The 18,893-nt window shown below is 40.1% G+C and overlaps 1 protein-coding gene across 1 annotated transcript in view; it reads left to right on the top strand.

The window, feature by feature from the left end:
* Positions 1 to 15,570, top strand: part of PTPRO (protein tyrosine phosphatase receptor type O) — a 159,440-nt gene extending 143,870 nt beyond the window's left edge. Inside the window, exons 24-26 of the mRNA XM_042781480.1 lie at positions 5,132 to 5,286; positions 7,940 to 8,075; positions 15,466 to 15,570. Coding sequence (XP_042637414.1) covers positions 5,132 to 5,286; positions 7,940 to 8,075; positions 15,466 to 15,570 — 396 coding nt within the window. The remainder of the gene's footprint in view (positions 1 to 5,131; positions 5,287 to 7,939; positions 8,076 to 15,465) is intronic.
* Positions 15,571 to 18,893: the final 3,323 nt, after the last annotated feature.

The following is an 18,893-nucleotide window of genomic DNA, read 5'->3' as shown; positions in this document are numbered from 1 at the left end:
TCAGGCCAGCAAACCTGGTAGCTTTTTTTTTTTTTTCCAAATGATTTTGAGTTTTGTTGCACATTGTTCTCCCTCTCTATCCAGGATCTCCTACATAGATCTCCTACCACTTAGGTTTTGAAGCACTGCTTCCTTGAGGAGAAAAATTCCACTTTTAATGTAGTTGCTTACTATTTCATTAAGAATGCTGTGGGTGAAATGGTTGGCCTGAAATGGGAAGAAATGGGGGAAAAAAAAAAAAAAAAAAGCCTTCACCTGTTCCATCTAAGTTTAGCACAGGGCAAGAGATGACAAGGTTAGTTTTTGGTTACCAGGCTTGATTGAGGAAGGAAGTTTCTCACTACCTATATTAACCACATATGAATATAATTAGGATGACAAGGTATGCTTAAATTTGAAATGAAGCATTTAAACCATGATTTAGTAGCTTGGACATTGCTTTTCCTTATTATTATTATTATTATTATTATTTTGGTTTTGATTTTTTGGAAGGTATTTCTAGGCTTACTAATCATGGATCCACAGATCTTTTTGAAGTGCTATTGATTTCTGAATGTTAGAATGTCAGAAAAGTCTAATTTTCCTATTAAACTTGCTGTCTCTCTGATGATAAGCCTTTGAACACATGTTCAATGTTTCTCTGTCAGCCTTCAGAGATGTATTTTAGGTGCTAACATCAACCAAAATTACCCTGTTGCCTTCTTCACATACAACAGTCCCCAGAAAATAGGAGTATTTACTAGTATTTTCCACTTGAATGTACTCTCTACCAAGGACCAAGTTTAACAGGAAAGTCCTCTTTAAAATGTTATTCACTAAAATTTTGGAAATAAATAGTGGTAGTAATTGCACAATATGTGAATATAATTAACCCCACTCAATGGTACCCTTAAAATGGAGAATTTTTTGTTATATATATTTTACTACACTACAGTTAAAGAAAAAAAAAATATTCCCTCCTCAGAAACAACCCTTCCTAATATTATGTATTATAGTATTTGAAGGCAAACTTTGGCCTGTGGTCCAAATCTAGTCCACCACCTGTTTTGTAAAGCCAAGCTAAAAATGGCTTTTACATTTTTAAATGGTTAGATATTGAAGGGACAATATTTTATGACACATAAAAATTATATGAACTTAAAATGTCAGTGTACATAAATAAAGTGTTACTGGAACACAACCATGCTTGCACGTTTACATATTGTCTATGACTGCTTTTGTGCTACAATAACAAATTTGAGTAGTTGGGACAGCCCTTATGCTTGCAAAGCCTGAGCTTGTTAAGGGTCAGAAGTGACTGGATGGCAACTAACAACAGCCCGTCACAGAAAAAGACTGGCGACCCTAGTTACAAACAATGCAAGCAAAGTTCATCCATAGCAATACAACAGGAGCACTCAGTAACTATCTAGTAATTTTTAGTAACTGATCCTTCTTAACCACTGGCCATTAACAATGGCTTTTACTGCAGTGAGAATTTAGGCATATTGCAGTGTGACTGTAAAAGACTGTTTCACGCTGTTTCATTCCTTTGAAATGCTCATCTCCTCCTTTTTCACCAAGTGAATTTCTATTCAAATAGTTTCACTTCCAGTGTCACCTTCTCTGGTCTCAGAAGCTATATTTCCTCTTCTCCTAGAATCTCTGTCTAATCGTCTAACACAACACACAGTAGATGGCTACAACCATCTCTCTTTATGCCCGCCTCCCTGGTAGAATGTGAGTTTCAGAAGCAAGCACCTTATTTTAATGATCTTTATAATCTCAGCCCATACCTAATTATTAGATCTTTGTGGAACGAATAAATGAGTAAATGAATGACGTCAGAATTAAAACACTTGTAATGCATCAACGCTTTTTCCATTAGAGAAATTATATGACTCTCGGTGTCATTTGAGCTCTGTTTACTCTCTTGGCTATTTCAGCCAGGAAGGGGGTACAAATTGCTAGACACTTACAGAATAAATCTTTCACTATCATTGCAGCTGAAGAAAAAACAAAAAGCAAAACATGATTTAGGTCTATTCCTATGCTTTGTTGTTGTTGTTGTTATGTGCTGCCGAGTCAGCCCCGACTCATAGTGACCCCTCCTTGGGTTTCCGAGGCAGTATCACTACAGAAGTAGATTGCCCCATCTTCCTTCCCAGGAGTGGCTGGTGGGTTTGAACCGCCAGACTTCTGGTTAGCAGTCAAGTGCCTTAGGCACGGAGGTCTAATGGTGTAGTGGTTAAAGCGTTTGGCTGCTAAGCACAAGTTTGGTAGTTTGAACATACTAGCTGCTCTGTGGGAGAAAGATGAGATAGTCTGCTTCCATAAAGATTTACATGGGGCACTTCTACTCTGTCCTATAGGGTCACCATGAGTCAAAATAGACCTGATGGCAGTGGGTTTTTGGTGTATCCACTCCCCCCCACTCCCCACCCCCGCCCCAGTGCTTATTCCTTGTGCACAGGGAAGAGTTAGATAGATCATTGCATGGTCAATACTGATTCTTGTCCTTCATCTTAAAAGATGGCCTGTCTCTCAATGACACCATGTCAATGGCTTGTAAAATAGCAATAAAACATTGAAAAATAGTGTTTGTACAATAGCTACTAGCATGCGGTATTAGAGTGCCCCCTGTTGGCTATAAAAGTATATAATTTAAGCTCTTCCAACGAAGGTGAAATTGCCAAAGCACATTGTGCTATGCTAACGAATATGTTTTTCTATTTGTTTTATTTGTTTATATTGCTCTTTATCCCTCCTGTAATCATGTGGAAACTTTCAGAGTGTAAGGATAAATAAATTACATAATTAAGGAAGTCAAGGTAACAGAATTTAGGAATAGCCAAGTAAGATAAAACCAGAAGGTTCTTTTTATTTAACAAGAAAGGAAGAAAGTGACCATTACATCCAACTTACATCTTTCCAATAATTAAAAATTAGCATGAACTGAGGAAGAACTGTAAACTAAAGATCAGCAAATAAATTATTTGTTCCCAATGATTTGGGGCCTTTTTATTCAGCTACTAGGACTGACCCCAGTACTAAGCCTCTTGCCTTACAGTTGCAAAGACACAACTGAAATTTTAAGTATTTCTTCTGTTTGAACCATATTACACTTTTTAGCTGGATACATTTTCAGATCAACTTTATTAGAATATATACATTGCCTACAATGTACACATCTTATGCTACTCAGCATGTGAACAGGGCAAGCATTTTCATGAAATTTCTGGGCAACCAAAGTTACCAAATGGTTGAGGATATACTTGCATAAGCATGGTGTTAAGTAACTAAGTCATTCTGCACAGTTTATTATGTCTGTGTTGCTTTCTTGCCATACTTCCTGAAGACAGTGGTAAGAGTAGGCGTCTTTGCAGAGTTCATGATTTATGTGTTTAAGAAAGAGCCCTTCAACATAATAATGGAGGTCCTGCATGATATTGTAAGTAGATGGCCTTGGGTGCCAATGGGACAGAGGTCTGGCTGAATTTCTGGTGTATTTATATTTATACAAGTGTGATTATACATTTACTTATATTTGTACAAATTTTGCTTCATCCAAGACTGCTGACTCTTTGGAATTCATTTCTCAAATCTAAACTTTATTTCCCAATTCATAGCCAGGACAAACTCTCCATAAGTATAATATAATATTGCATCTTCTTAGTGGACTGTAGACCCTTAATAAGTTTGAAGGACAAGGGATGAATTAAATCTTTGTAAGCCTGCATTTGGAATATTTCTCACCATTGGTAACAAGATAGTAAATCCTTATTCTTCAAAGTAGTAAGGACTAAAGTGGATCTTGAATGACCCACAGTAATCAGTTCACAGGGAAGTACAATTTATATGATGTACAAGTTAATTTGAGTATGATAAATTTATAAAGTATACATACTTACTAGATATTCTCAGAGCCAGCCATGCAAATGCACTGAGCTGTATAGGAGTAAGTGGTAGTGACTGTGTAGTAGTAGTGATAATAACAGAGTAGAAATGGACCCAATAGCACATACCAACAACAACAACATCTACTGGTGCTTATGCACTATCCTTCACAAATATAATCACACTTAATCCTCACAATAACCCTTGCCTTAGGTATTATCATAGGACCCATCTTACATATGAAAAAACTGGAGCTCACAGTGAGTGTGTCTTGGGTCAGTTTCCCTAGAATCAGAGTTCAAGACAGGTTCTTGTATAAGTGGTTTTATGAGAGCATAATCTCAAATGGAGTCCCTGGGCAGTGCAAGTGGCTCACGTGGGTGGCTGCTAAGCAGGGTTGGAGGTTTGAATCCACCCAGACAGAGCTGTGGGTTCAGCTGACCCCATGAAGAGTACAGGGATGCAAACGGCATCACAGAGTTTCCCACCATAAGACAAGGGGCGGGCTTTGTATGTCTCCATATCAGGCAGTCATTAACTGTGGGCTGCCCTTAGCAGGAGGATTGTAACCTCCTAGGCATTTTCTAGTAAGGCGTCTCCCTTTGTTGTTGTGGGGAGCTGTTGAGTTGGTTCCACTTCGTAGTGACCCCATGTGACAGAGTAGAACTACCTCATAGGGTTTTCTTAGTTGAAATCTTTCCAGAAGCAGATCACAAGATCTTTCTCCCACAGAGTCAATGGGTAGGTTCGAACTGCCAATCTTTCAGTTAGCAGCCGAGCACTTGATCATTTGTGCCACCAGGCTCCTAACTCCCTTTCATGGAGAGCACTTATCAGGAGAAGGGTAGAGATGTGCATGGTTAGCAGCAGCTGGGAAAGAGGTGCTTGATAAAGGAGGCCAAGTGGACACCCCCAGCACTTTCCACAGTGTTTATTTAACTCATTGGCCAAAGCTGATGCAGCTTCTCAGTGGGAAGGCAAGGATGCAAACCCCGATTCACTTAAGCTTTTGTCTTGTGTAGTTACACAGGTGTGGATTAGCCTATTTATCCTACTACTTAAAGATTCGATACAATTAACCTTTTTTTTCAGGGCCTATTTTGTGCCAGACAAATTGCTGGGAAGGGCAGCACACTGACCAGGAGTGCAGCATGGTTCCATCTCCTTATACCATTAGCATGGGATCCTGCAGGGCGGCCTGGGCCATCCTGTCTGTGGACTGACTGATGCTTCTCTTCATCTTTTTCTCCTGAAGGCTGATGAGATGCAGGATGTCATGCATTTTAACTACACTGCCTGGCCTGATCATGGCGTGCCCACAGCAAATGCTGCAGAAAGCATCCTGCAGTTTGTATACATGGTTCGACAACAAGCTACCAAAAGCAAAGGCCCTATGATCATACACTGCAGGTAACCTCATCAAATGCATTTTTTGTTACACACCAGGGGCTTTGTTTTAAAAAGGAAACACCCCACCATTCTATAAACGCCTAGTCAGATTTCGTTGACAATTAAATCAGATTTTGATTTTTTAAAAATTTTATGTTATTTTTGGTGAAATATACCATTTAACAATTTCTACAATAGGTGGTGGTGGTGTTGTAACAGCACCACCACCACCTATTGTTCAGTGACATTGGTTACCTTCTTCACGTTGTGTCAACATTCTCATTACTTCTGCTCTGTTTCACCCCCATTAATTTAAATTTCCTGCCCCCTAAACTTCTCACCAGTGCTTTAGAGTTACTCTTGTCCCTTTGGTCTCATAAAGATAACTTTTTTTCAGGGCAATGCTTAAGGATAACATTCTTTACTTTTTGAGCTAAACTGTTTTTTTGTTTCTTTAAAGATGACTTCAGGGACTAGTTTTGTTTCAAGATTTGAAGAGTATTTCAGGGTAATAGTCTCAGGGGTAGAATTTTAATTTTTTAAAGCCTGCAACTTATTGATGTCTTATATACATAATTAATTCATAACATAGTTATCTTTTATCTTATGTCCTTGGAGGTAAATATTCCCACTTTTAGACAAGAAAAAACCTTGAGGTGTAGAAAGGTTAAGGAATCTCCACATGTTCATACAAGTAGAGTGTGGAGGAGTTAGGCTGAAATCCAGGCTTGCTGGTTGCCGATTATTCCCCTAGTCCAACCAGGATTCTGAGTGGTTTATAATTTGACAAATGCAAGGTCAAATTATAGTTGGTCACAGCCCACAATAATATGAAAAGACACAGAAGCAAGATGAGGGAAAGGAAAAAATGAAAATATTCAGTTCACAAAAGAAACATATTTGCTATGCCTCTTCAAGTTTGTGACTCTTTCCAGACAACTGGGATGAAAGAGAATATATCATCCAGTCTATTATAAAAACTCAGGGACCACACTCATTCCTTGTAAAAAGAGTTATTTTAGAATTTAAGTCGGTATCGACTCGATGACAGTGAGTTTGTTTTGTTCTGTTTTGGTTCTCTTACCAAGTACACAAAGCTCCATCAGAATCTTTCTCTGTGATATAATACTGTGAAAGTTTTATGTAGTCTTAAAAGAGTAGAAGACATCAATATATGCTTCTGTTACATAACAGGGGTAGGAGTGAAATAAGAATGTTAGAAGAGGCATCGGAAGCCACACTAACTTGAGTAAATGTATAATGTCAGATCTAACACCATGACCTTTGTGAATTAGAATGGTGTGTGTGTGTGTGCTCGCACACTCATGCATGTGCACATGGTGAGAGGGGTGGAAAGAAAGCGAGAGATCGTGTGTGTACATGAGGAGTGTGTACCTTCCTCCAAAGAAAAATGCTTCATTAGCTACCAAGTTTCCAGTTATGGAGGATATCCCTGCCGTCAACTATTGTTTGCATTCTCAGGTTAAAAGCCTTGCTTCCTCAGAGGAAAGGATCTCTTCTCACAATGATTCAGAGCAGAAAATACAGCTGCTCAACAATGAGGTCAAACTTGTGGATTCTTTTCACAACTGGTAGCAGGTGTAGTCCCAGTTTGACCATCAGCAGATTATTTTATCCAAGAAGATTAAGTCCAAGGAGTGAAGAGTTTAGTAGAAAAGCAAAGTGGAGCTCTGAACTCCAGGCATTTAGTGTTGGATTTTTCTGCTAGAAAATTCCACATGTAGATTGGCTTCAACTTACTCTATTTGTATAATTTCATTATAGAGTTCAGAGCTATTTGGCACGGAGGTCTATGGGTGATTAGAAGAAAAGACAAGTTGACTTTAACACGTAGAACTGGGTATTGAGGTGGGCCGTTGCCCAGCACATGTTACTGCACTTTCCTCTACCTCCTGAGCACTGGATTTGGAAGATACTGGGTCCAAATACTTAAATTCATTTTGAGGCATCTATATAAAACCTCTGGGAGTTTGAAGCAGGCCCAGGATCCACCAGAGGGAAGATTTCTAAGTAAAGTCTGGGATGGCAAACTGAACCTACAGTTGAAGGTACACACAGGTTATAGAGATAAGCTCAGGGCTAGCGGTCATTTCTCCCCTCCTTGAGATTCCGAGGTGGTATCTCTAAGGAAGTAGATTGCCCAATTTTTCTTCCAAGGAGTGGCTGGTGGGTTTGAACTGCCGAGCCATCTGGTTAACAGTCAAATGTCTGAGGCACTATGCCACCAGAGCTCCTAGAGTTAGGTCATGGGCATCTCAACTAGATTCCCAACTGGGTGAAGTCTGAACCCTGAGGTGATTAAGGGGGCAGAGAATCATTTAGTGTGTCAGCTCCCTGGGAGCAGGTACTAGCTCTCCAGAGTGCTCTATATGGAACCATGTTCCTCAGGAAGCAGAGTGCCCTCAGGATGGTGTGGCCAAGGAGGCCATGTAAGCCCATTCTTCTTTAAGGAAAGTGGCTGTGATAGGCAGAAATGTGACATTAGAAAAAAATGCCTATTATGACTGCATGCAAATCAATTAAGTTGAAAATATTGTCAGGAGATTAATTTTTTTTTTCCACAATGGTGCTACCTGTAGTTTTTTTTTTTGTTTGTTTCATTTTTAACAACTCTGTCTAAGTAATATGCTGTCTGGAACTTTTTCTTTTGCAGTGCTGGTGTGGGGCGGACAGGAACATTCATTGCCCTGGACAGGCTCTTGCAGCACATTCGGGATCATGAGTTTGTAGACATCTTAGGGCTGGTGTCAGAAATGAGGTCATACCGGATGTCTATGGTACAGACAGAGGTAGGAGAATAATCTGTATGCATTTTGAAAAATTTGTCCTTGACTGAAAAATTTGCCATTATTCAATCTCATACTTCAAAACAAGTGTCTTGGATTGTTTTGCACCTGCCTTTCCCATTTCCCTACCGTTCACGTTCAAACTCTTTTCAGTTGTAAACGAAATGGATATTACCCTCTAGAAATCTATTCAGTGTATAGTGATTACACTTCTATTGGCCTCGTTTGGCCTTTAGTAATCCAGAGTACACAGAAATGCCTATAATAGCATAAATCATTCTCAAACAGCCTGACGGCTAGGTGAAGGTAATAGCCAACCTGGGTAAAACCACCAAATAGAAACTGTAGAACTGATGTAATTTATATCTAAAACGTTGGATTTGACAATAAGTTTGTCATTAGTTTGTCCTCCCTGTTAACTCTCTGTCACAACTCGCTTTCGATGGTGGTCATGGGTAGATTTATGCCTTTTGTTCACTTTATACTTTCAAGGATTCCCAATTCCCTAACTCACCCAGTTTTTCAAGTTCCCTTTCATTTAAATAAACAGATTTCTTATTCTAACAACACAGGAGCCCTCCCAGAAATATCCATCAATACCTTCTTCCTCCTCTTATCCCAAGGCCTCTCCTCCCTTGAAGCCTTGTACTTCTTCACTCAGACTGGAGTGCCAGTCCCAGGTCAGAGCCAGCAGACAGAATTACTTGGTCTCAGAGAAGTGGTAGGTGGTACCTGTGTGGGTGCAAAAACCTCAGTACAGTAGCTTGTTCCTAATCCTAGTCAATCAGCCTTACTCTCGACATCTCAGCTTCAGGCACACAATAGTCCTTTTTCTCTAGGAGTGTGTGTGGGAGGAACGCTTGTTGAGGAGAACACAACCTGACCTGACCTCTTACTAAATTTCTAGGGGATTAAAACAAGCTTTGGTCTTCCTCATGTTTTTTCTAGAAATTACCACTAGATGGCAGTATACCTCAGGAAGCCTAGCAAAATGGCTGCACTTTCTTAGTCCTTTCCTGTTTGTTCTTCCTCACCCTTTTTTACATTTCTTTCCTCCTGCCTCCCCATTCCCATGTGACCAAGGCTTGGCACAACCATTCCAATGTGTTTTATTTCTGAGTGATAGCAGCATCATCCCACTTTGGACAGGATAAACCATGCACAGTCAGATTTCTCTTTCTGATTAGAAAACAGTCCTGCGTTTGTTTCCTCACTTCTTGAGCTCTCTCACATTCCAAGCCTACTGCCTTCTATTTCACTGCTGTGGGGAAATGAACATCACCTTCTTATTGTGTGTTTAGAACATCCTGGTTTCCCAGAGAAGTCTTCCTCTAGCTAGTGATTAAACAGTAATCTATTAATTGATTCTTACTTTTGGCTTTCACTTCTATAAATGTACACCCTAATAGGTGATTAAACTTCTCATTATGCGTATTAATTCCCAAGCTTCAAAGAGCCACTCCTTATTGTAAGTATTTTGGATGTGATGAATTATCTGCTTTATTCCCTTGATTATACCTTTTATAACTTTATAAAACAAATCAAAAAGCAGCTCTGGTGTTATAGTGGATAAGGCATTCGGCTGCTAACCAGAGAGCAGCAGTTCAAACTCACCAGCTGCTCCGCAGAAGAAATACCGGGTGATCTACTTCTGTAAAGATTTACAGCCTTTATAGACATTGATTATAGCCTTTTTGATTGTGATTTTTCCAACTATAGAATATTAATCCTTTTTTAAAAAAACTACCTTCACATGGCACCCCCCCTCTATCCCACTTGCAGCTTCGTTATCTGTCTTGAGGTATGGTGATTATAAACTAGGGCAGCCAGGATGTGACTTTGTGCAAAGCTGGGAAAAGACTTTTTCCAGAGTGCCTTCTTGTCTCAAATGTTGCTTATTTATTCGACTTCTTTTTATGGAAGCATTTTTAGTTGAAATCTCTAGGGAAACAATCTCTTTTAAATGTGAGATACCTTTCCTGAACTCTGATGGGGGAATTCAAAGTCAGCAAAGGGGTGGAGGTCACCACAGGTTATTTATTTTTCCCAACAGTTCTAGCTTCACCCTTGAGTTCCCTCAAGAGTTGGTGGTGGGTGCTTTCCAGGTTCAGTTATTCATTTATGTCTGTTTGGTAGTTACTTCAAGAACATCTTGTTCATTTACCTTTACTTCCCCTCACCCCTCTGCTTTCCATGCTTCAGCCTGTATTATCCCTTTCACGTCCCAATTCTGTTGCTTTCTAACTTACTCAGGTCAATAAGTAAGGAGCAAAGTAAAAAATTATTCTCTTTATCCTCACAGAGTATTCCTCTGACACTAATGATTTTCAAGATGCCATAATGATTCTCCAGCTGACTGTGTCTATAAACAATTCTCAGTCTATAAACAACCTGTGAACTGTACACCATGTTTCCTCCTATTCCCAGTTTCTAATTCTCCAGCATGTCTAGACTGCCCATAGTCCTGATCCCCTCACCCCACCCCACTATAAAAAAGGACGGAAGTAGCTAATTAAATAGGCCATATTCTCAGATGCATTATTTCAGGGTCCTTGCAATGCATGCTCTGGTAGTTAGTGCCTTAAGGCACTTGACTGCTAACCAGAAGGCTGGTGGTTCAAACCAGTGGTTCAGCCACTCCTCAGAAGGAAGGGTGGGCAAACTACTTCTATAGTGATACTGCCTCAGAAACCCAAGGAGGGGTCACTATGAGTTGGATCCAAATCAATGGCACATAACAACAGCCGCAGCAATGCATACAAGGAACTCTGATGATGCTGTGGTTAAGGCATTAGGCTGATAACCAAAATGTCTACGGCTCTGCGTAAGACAGATGAGGAAGTCTGCTTCCGTAAAGATTTACAGCCTTGGAAACCCTATCAGGGTCTATGAGTCAGGACCGACTAGATGGCAGTGGGTTAGGCTTTGGTATGCAATGCATGTGGTGGTGGTGGTGGTTGTTACGTGCCATCGAGTCGGCTCTGACTTATAGCAAACATATGTACCACAGAATGAAACAGTGCTGGGTTGACTGCCACCCTCACAGTACTTGCTATACTTGAGCCCATCGTTGCAGCCACTGTGTCAATCCATCTTGGTGGAGGTCTTCCCCCTTTTTGCTGACCGTTCACTTTACCAAGCTATGCCAGCGGAGTGGGCTGTGTTTGGACCTGCCCTCTTTCCCTTTCTCACTTCCCCTGACACCTTTATAGGCCTCTCCACAAAAGCAGCAGCAGTAGTTAGAAAGAGCCAGACCCTGGGAGGTCGTCCAAGCTCCAAGCAGTGCCTCTGCACTAGTCACTTCACTTCTCCCATTCCTCATCTGCAAAATGCGAATGATGATTTTCATGAATTGTAAAGTATGTATTACATGAAATGATATAATATAGACAAGTGCTTTGAAACTGTACAGAAGATGATGTTTGCCTCTTAGGCGCTCTTCCATTTTTATCAAATATTTTGCTTGGTTTTCTTTAATAGCCTTTCCCTGGAGGTCAGTTAGAACTTTGCCTTTAGCAATGTGCTTCTGATTTGCAGTCTAGATTTCTTTTCTTTTCTTTTTTTAAATTTTTTATTTTAAGAGTTTGTTTTACATTCAACATCACTTGTACATTAGTTTCACTCCCCATTTACCATGCCCAACCCTAACCCAGTTTCCTCCCCACCCTGCCCAGTAACCCTCCCCCCGTGCCCCTCATAGTTATGCACTCCTGTGTGTCCTGCATTACCTCCATGTGCATGTTGACCTTCTGGTGCCCCGTGGTCTATTGCTCCAAGAGAGGCATTTCCATAGAGTATGTGGGTGCATCCCCCTCAGTTGAGCGGTCTGCATGTGCATCTTGTTTACTATTGGGCTGAGAGCCAGCCCCCGGGAGTGAGTTTTATTCCAGGCCCAGAATGTATCCCAGGACCATAGTATTGGGGGTCTCACCAGATTCCATCTGACCAGTAATTCTGGTCATTATTGAGTTTTTGGATTTCGTTCCACATTTTTCCTCTCACTCTATCCAGGATCTCCAGATTTGATCCTTTCCTGAGTGGTTGGCATTGGTAGCTGGGCACCATCTAGTTCTGCTGGTCTCGCGGGCGATCGGTTCCTAGGGCTGATTGCTTCCAAATGCCCTTGTTTTTTTGCACTTTTCTTCGCTTCTGATGATAGGAGACCATTAGCTGCATCTTAGATGGCTGCTTGAAAGCTTTTAAGACTCCAGTCACTTCTCACCAATGTAGGATGAAGAACATGGCTTTCATGTATTTTGTTGTGCCAACTAAATCTGGTGTCCCCCCAATACTATAGTCCTGAGTCAATAGATCCATTGGATCTCTCTCCCACAGTGTCTGGCTGTCTGTGAGGGATTACTCTATGTCTGTCTTCTGTTGTTTCTGTAAGGATTTCAGATATTTTGTATCATTGGTATCTGTGCAAGATTAGCCTCCACTGAGTCTATCCTCGGTCTAGAGTGTACTCCTGTTCACTGACTCCTGTTCATCTGATCTTCTCAACTGTTTATGCATTTATCTGTAGCCTGGTGTTTGGTGTTAATGGTAATGCAATATTGTGGATATAGTGGTTGGTAATTAGCATCTGCTGTCTATAGACTATGTGCACAATTTGGTGTCCTCCCTTTTCCTAATGCTATCATGGTGATCACAGACTCTACACCATCCCTCCCCTTACCCATGTCAGCATGTGGCCCCCAACTAGCCCAAAATTAATGTGTCCCCCCCCCCAGAAATCCCTTTCTCAAGCAAATCCTTCTTTGTCTTTTTACAGTAATGGGCTCATATACTATTTGTCCTTCTGCAATTGACTTATTTCACTCAGAATAATGTCCTCCACAGCCTAGATTTCTTTTGGGCTCCCCAGGATGTGCTCCTTAATAGCCTTTTGTTTACTTTCCTGTGGTCTAGCTACCTTTTTTGACACAAATGTTGGCCCACTATTGGCACTGAGTATAGGCTGAAGAACCAGGCAATCTCAGGCCTTATCTATGTGCAGTGCTTGATAATGGTATACAACCAGAGCTCCTTATGATGATAAGGAGTAGCTCAGTTGTTGAGCTTCTGTCAAAAAATAAGGATATATTGTCTGCAAACCTTGTTGAAAATAACCTTTTTGTTTTCAAAGCAAGAAAAGAAAAATCAACCCAGTGATGTGTGATGTATTAACCTTTATCCATTGTTTAAGGCTATCATAATAAAAGAGCCTTAAAATCCTGTGGATAATGGCATTAAAAATATTTGCTTTTATAGAAACTTTGGGAAACATAGGAAAACATGAAAGACCATGAAATTATCCATGATTTCATCTCACAAAGACAACTGCTCTTAATATTTCAAGTATTTCTTCTTGACCTTCATTCAAGCATCTTTTATATAGTTTTGCTCATATGGATCTATATATGTTTATCTATATATCTTACACCCTAATTTTCACTTAACAATATACAATGCGTTTTAGCACCAATTGCCTGTTGTTGTTGTTGTTATTTGCTGTCGAGTTGGACCCAACTCATAACAACCCCTCCTTGGGTTTCCGTAGCAGTATCACTATGGAAGTAGATAATTGCCTAAAACTATACAAATAAGCAAAGGTGTGCCTTTGCTTATTTGTCACTTTTTTTAGAATATTAAACTGGTTTCTTTTTTATTATTATTTTTTTTTACTATTATCAGTGTCAACAACACCATTTATTAGCATTTTATTAATTATATGAAAAACCAAAAACCCACTGCCATTGAGTTGATTTCCGAGCCAGTAAATATTTATGGAAATAGACTGCCTGATCTTTCGTGGAGTGGCTGGTGGGTTTAAATCACCAACCATGTGGTTACCAGTCAGATGCCTTAGGCACTGTACCACCAGAGCTCCTTAATTAATTGTTACCTAACAACAGATAAAAATTGTTTCAACAAACTCAAGTCATCATTGAGTGCTATTTCTTTTTTCCTTTTAGCTTCACTTACTTTATAGACAAGTAATTGTTTTAATTTACATTTTGATTACTTGGCTATTGCTAGTTATTATTATTTCCTCAGTTTAATTCAAGAAAAATTTAACAAGCACAAACTACAGTGCTAGATATTAGGAATAAAAAGACATAGTCCTTGCCTGCCAGGAATATTTGGGCTAGTGGCTGATGTACTTTATCTATCTTTCTGCTTAAGAGTGTGAGTTACTGATTTGGATGAGTTTTTTAATAAGTAAAGGTATCAACATTTTGTCATTATTTAGAAAATATTTTTCCCTCAAACTTTCTGATTTTTATTTTCTTCTTTTTACTTTCTTTTCCATGCAGTAATTTGACATTTTCAACTGTAATATTTCCCATCGTTTGTAAGTGGAGTCTGGTAGCATAGTGCCTAAGGCACTTGACTGCTAACCAGAAGTTGGCAGTTCACACCCACCAGCCACTCCTCAGAAGGAAGACTGGGCAATCTACTTCTGTAGAGATACCGCCTCGGAAACCCAAGGAAGGGTCACTATGAGTTAGAGATGCCTCGACGGCACGTAAAAACATCAACAAAGTGGTCCGAGAGGAACTAACCTATATTTTTGTTGATATTTTTAAGGCTTAATTTATTAAAATTTCTTGGATTTATTTCAGTGTATGGTCAGGTTATGCACTATTTATTTTCCCCACATAGCCCCATAGATTGTCAATTGAATATATTAATAAAAATATTTTCCCCAGTAGACTATCTTCAAGTTTCTAATGATAAAAGTGTCTCTGTAAATAATGAAACACATAGTGCCTAAGGCACTTGACTGCTAACCAGAAGGCTGGCGGTTCAAACCCACCAGCCACTCCTCGGAAGGAAGATGGGACAATCTACTTCTGTAGTGATACTGCCTCGGAAACCCAAGGAGGGGTCACTAGGAGTCGGGTCCGACTTGACGGCACATAACAACAACATTCCCCTTTATAAAACATCTTGATCATGAAAATTATCATAATACCATAAAGCCTGAAAATTCTGGAAACTGAAAGGTAGAAACTATCAGGGGGGGAAAACCTAAATACTTTCAAGTAAAACAAGTGACAGAAAAGTGGGTAAGACTGCACCCTGTCAAAGGAGGAAATTTTGTGAGATCTGGAAAAACAAGGCAGTCCCATCAATTTCTGGTTTCATTGTATTAGAATATTATATCTTTATGCATATTTTCAGGAGTTCTGGTAGTGTAGTACCTAAGGTACTTGACTGCTAACCCACCAGCCATTCCTCAGAAGGAAGGTTGGGCAATCTACTTCTGTGGTGATACCGCCTTGGAAACCCAAGGAGGGGTTGCTATGAGTTGGGTCTGACTCGACAGCATATAACAACAAACAACAACAATACATATTGTCACAAAGATGTCTTGCTCTGAAATATGTTTTTGCATTTGCTCCAGGAACAATACATTTTTATCCACCAGTGTGTACAGCTGATGTGGATGAAGAAGAAGCAGCAGTTCTGCATCAGTGATGTCATATATGAGAATGTCAGCAAGTCCTAGTTCAGAATTCGGAGCAGTAAGTAGAGCAGAGCCCATCACTGGCTCTGTGCTTAGAACAATGAATGTGTGTGTGATGGCATTCAATGAAGAAGGGGGCAAAAGGAATCTCTGGGCAGTTTTATCCATTCTGCCTTCACACTAGTTATTTCCACCCCATCTCTAAGCCAATAAAGTTGGTCATAGGGAGGAAGAGACAGTGTAGAAGATCATAAAGCTTCAATTCACCTTGTTTGGTGATCACAACATGTAGGAGCTTGTCATAACTCATGAGGACCTCCAGTCCCTCCATCCTGAACCTTAAATTATAATATTGGATCTGTGCCTGCAGTATCAGGATACTGTCATCCACCTCTTTATCTAGATATGTTGTACAAATATTTTATTGATCACAAGGGCTATACAAGCAGTTACAGAGAAGATATGAGCTGGAGTGGATACCCCAAAGAAGCAAAACAATATTGACAATACTGAGTATCAGGGTAAGAGAGTCTAGAAATGCCTTGTTCTCATCTCATCTTGTTCTCATCTGTATGTCAGTCAGTATGTCAGCACTTAAGAGCTTCATAAAAACATTTGCAATGCACTTAATGCCCTATACTCAAATTTTGACCAGAAGAACAGAGTTTTGGATGTGAAAGCAATCTCAGCTGAAGGAGCATGTAATCTGAACCTTCAGTTCAGTACACAGAATGTGAATGTGTCTGTATATGCTGGAGGGAGTAGCCATTCACAAGATGGGGAGAAGCAGTAGTGCGCTGTGGGACAAATATGGAAAGGCAGGTGGTATATGGGCCAGTGGGTAACAGGACAGGATTAGCATTATCCCTTTACATCCATGAAAAAAGAGGAACCATCAGAGTTCAAAGGTTTCAGAGGATAAAGAATAAGAAAAGACAGAAAGAGACAAATTTTGCAGGGAGAGGGAATACATTCAGACCCTCATGAAATGGGAGTCACAAAGATAAAGACGTGTAGATGCACACAGAGACACAAGGGTTGGGAGATTGACTGTGATGAGAGCTAACGGTAGAGCCAGGAGGAGGTCTCTGTACTTCCAGAGGTGTTGGTCGGCGACTTTGATATCCTCGGTTGCTTACTGTCCTTCTTTCTCTCATTTGCAGGAGAGGACATGATGTGCGCCCATCCTCCCTTGCTTCTGGATTTTTTGGGGGAGCTTGCTAGCCATTTTGCTAACAAGAGCTTCCACTTTGTAATGTGTGTCCAAGGAGATAATTTATCTCAGAAGCACCGGGAAGACTTAGCCTTAAAGAGCCTACAGTGTCTTTTGGACTCTTTCACTTCTGGACATTTAATAATGGACCAAATTCAATCAAACACTACAAAGGTCAAGATGCTCTACAAAGGGCAGGAAGTGCAGCACTTCCCAAGAATTTAGTTCGCCCTTTGCTGGTTGGGCTGAGTTGGTTTTTTGTTTGTTTTGTTTTTAGTGCAATAATTTTTGTATGTGTGTGATTTTTATCATAAGTAGAATTGTTTTCTGCCCACACCATTGATCTAACCCACAGCCCAGGAAGGAATAGGCAGTGTTAATATCAAACTATACCTCATAGTTTAGTTTAAAAAAAAAAAAGAGGAGTGGCCACACATGCAGAAATGGTAATTCTTCTTCAAGCATATAGAACCAGCAATATCTACATTCCACTATTAAGTGCTGGATCAGGAGCAGGGAGTGGAGACCAGGGGAGAGAAATGTTCTATCCACAGATCAACTGTGTATCTTTTTCCTATTCCAAATATAAAATCTGTAATTCAACTTTAGAGTAGAAAAAAAAAATTAAGTCTTACTTGTTCTAGTTCTCAATGGTTTTCTATCATCTTATTAACATTTGAGTGTTTTCTTGGACTAATGCCGCTGTCCAGGTTCTTTTGTTGATAAACGAGGTATCTGGTTCAGAAAAGTTTGAAGTCTGGCTCTTTAGATTCCATTACTGTCTGAGCAATCTTGGTGCCTAGACTTTGCATTCCTTTTTCTGTTTATACATGTGGGAGCTACTTCTTTGAGAACTATAGGCCGTGGAAACGCACTTTCCTTCTTTCAAAGAGCTGGGAATTTATATGAAGTTACAGCAATGAATTGCAGCATGCTAGGACAATTATTTGGCTACAGTTTTTGTAATATTGTCAAGCGTCTCTATAGATTCCAACAGAGATTTCTTTTTGTTTTCTTTTTGGTTGTCAGCTTCATTTTAACCAGTGTAAGTAGTAACATTTTATTCTTTGGATTTTGTATAATTACAGTACATAATTGTGTATTGTGACATGAATGCTGTCTAAATGGACATTGATGGCACCAAGAAGCCTGGTACTTTGTGTCACTTCCTTTGAAAAGAGGTGATGGTATGGGTGTAAAGGAATACGTTTTGAGTTGAAAATAAACACAAGCTGGCTGCTTCACTGTGGCAATATGGTTGCCACAGAACCTTCCTCTGAGAGCTTCCAGGAGACTTTGCTTCTGCTGTGTATCTGATCATGGCCCCTTGCCCCAGCTTCCTTCCATTCCTCATTCTCTTCTTGAGGCCATGTATATAGGATCAGTTTAATATTTCAACAGTGACCTTAGTGAAGGTGAAGGATGCCAACTGAACAGCTCTGCACCCCACAGTCTCTTGTCACTGAGAAGGCCTGGCCACAACAGACCTTGGCACCATCACTTGCATGGCCGGGCCAACAAGTCTCAGTTTCACCTTGCAGGGTGAGTGGCAGAAGATGTCCATACCCTACAGGTTAACAGCTTGGACTCCTCAGGAATTGTCCCTTTTTACTCACTGCCCTTCCTCCCTGTCTTACCATCCTGCTGCCATCCCCCTCCTCTTCTCACCCTCATCCCCATTATTTTCCTTCTTGGATATTTTAATAACCTATCATTCCATTCTTAGGAATAAACATGGCTTTCAAAAGGTGGCAAATGAATGTGTGACATTCTTAGACTTTCACACATTGATAGGTGAGGAGTGAGGTGTGCAATACTGGAAGAGCCAGTGAGATGTACAGGTAACTGGGAATGCATTTCAGAAGCTTACAGGATTTTTGCCAACTGGAACATCACTTCCCATGAAACTTAAAGCACTTCACATAAATATTTCATGTTTTTTTCCCTTGAGTGCCCCATCAAGGTAGGGATCAAAGAGTGCCAAATCCATTTTCCCAAAAGAACAGTTAAAGTGTCCAGAGTTAATTAAAAACCCAAATTGAAAGAAATGGAGTCAAACCCAGAGAGTGCATTATTTCTACTGGAATTGTTGAGTTTGCTTCAACAGGCGTAAAATGAAAAACTATGAGCTTTTCTATCCTTAATAAGTAAC

This window comes from Orycteropus afer, unplaced genomic scaffold, assembly GCF_000298275.1.
Source record: "Orycteropus afer afer isolate SDZICR_OR568_19922 unplaced genomic scaffold, OryAfe1.0 scaffold00126, whole genome shotgun sequence".
NCBI lineage: Eukaryota > Metazoa > Chordata > Mammalia > Tubulidentata > Orycteropodidae > Orycteropus > Orycteropus afer.
The sequence above is the reverse complement of the archived record's forward strand: the minus strand, read 5'-3'. Positions and strand labels throughout refer to the sequence as shown.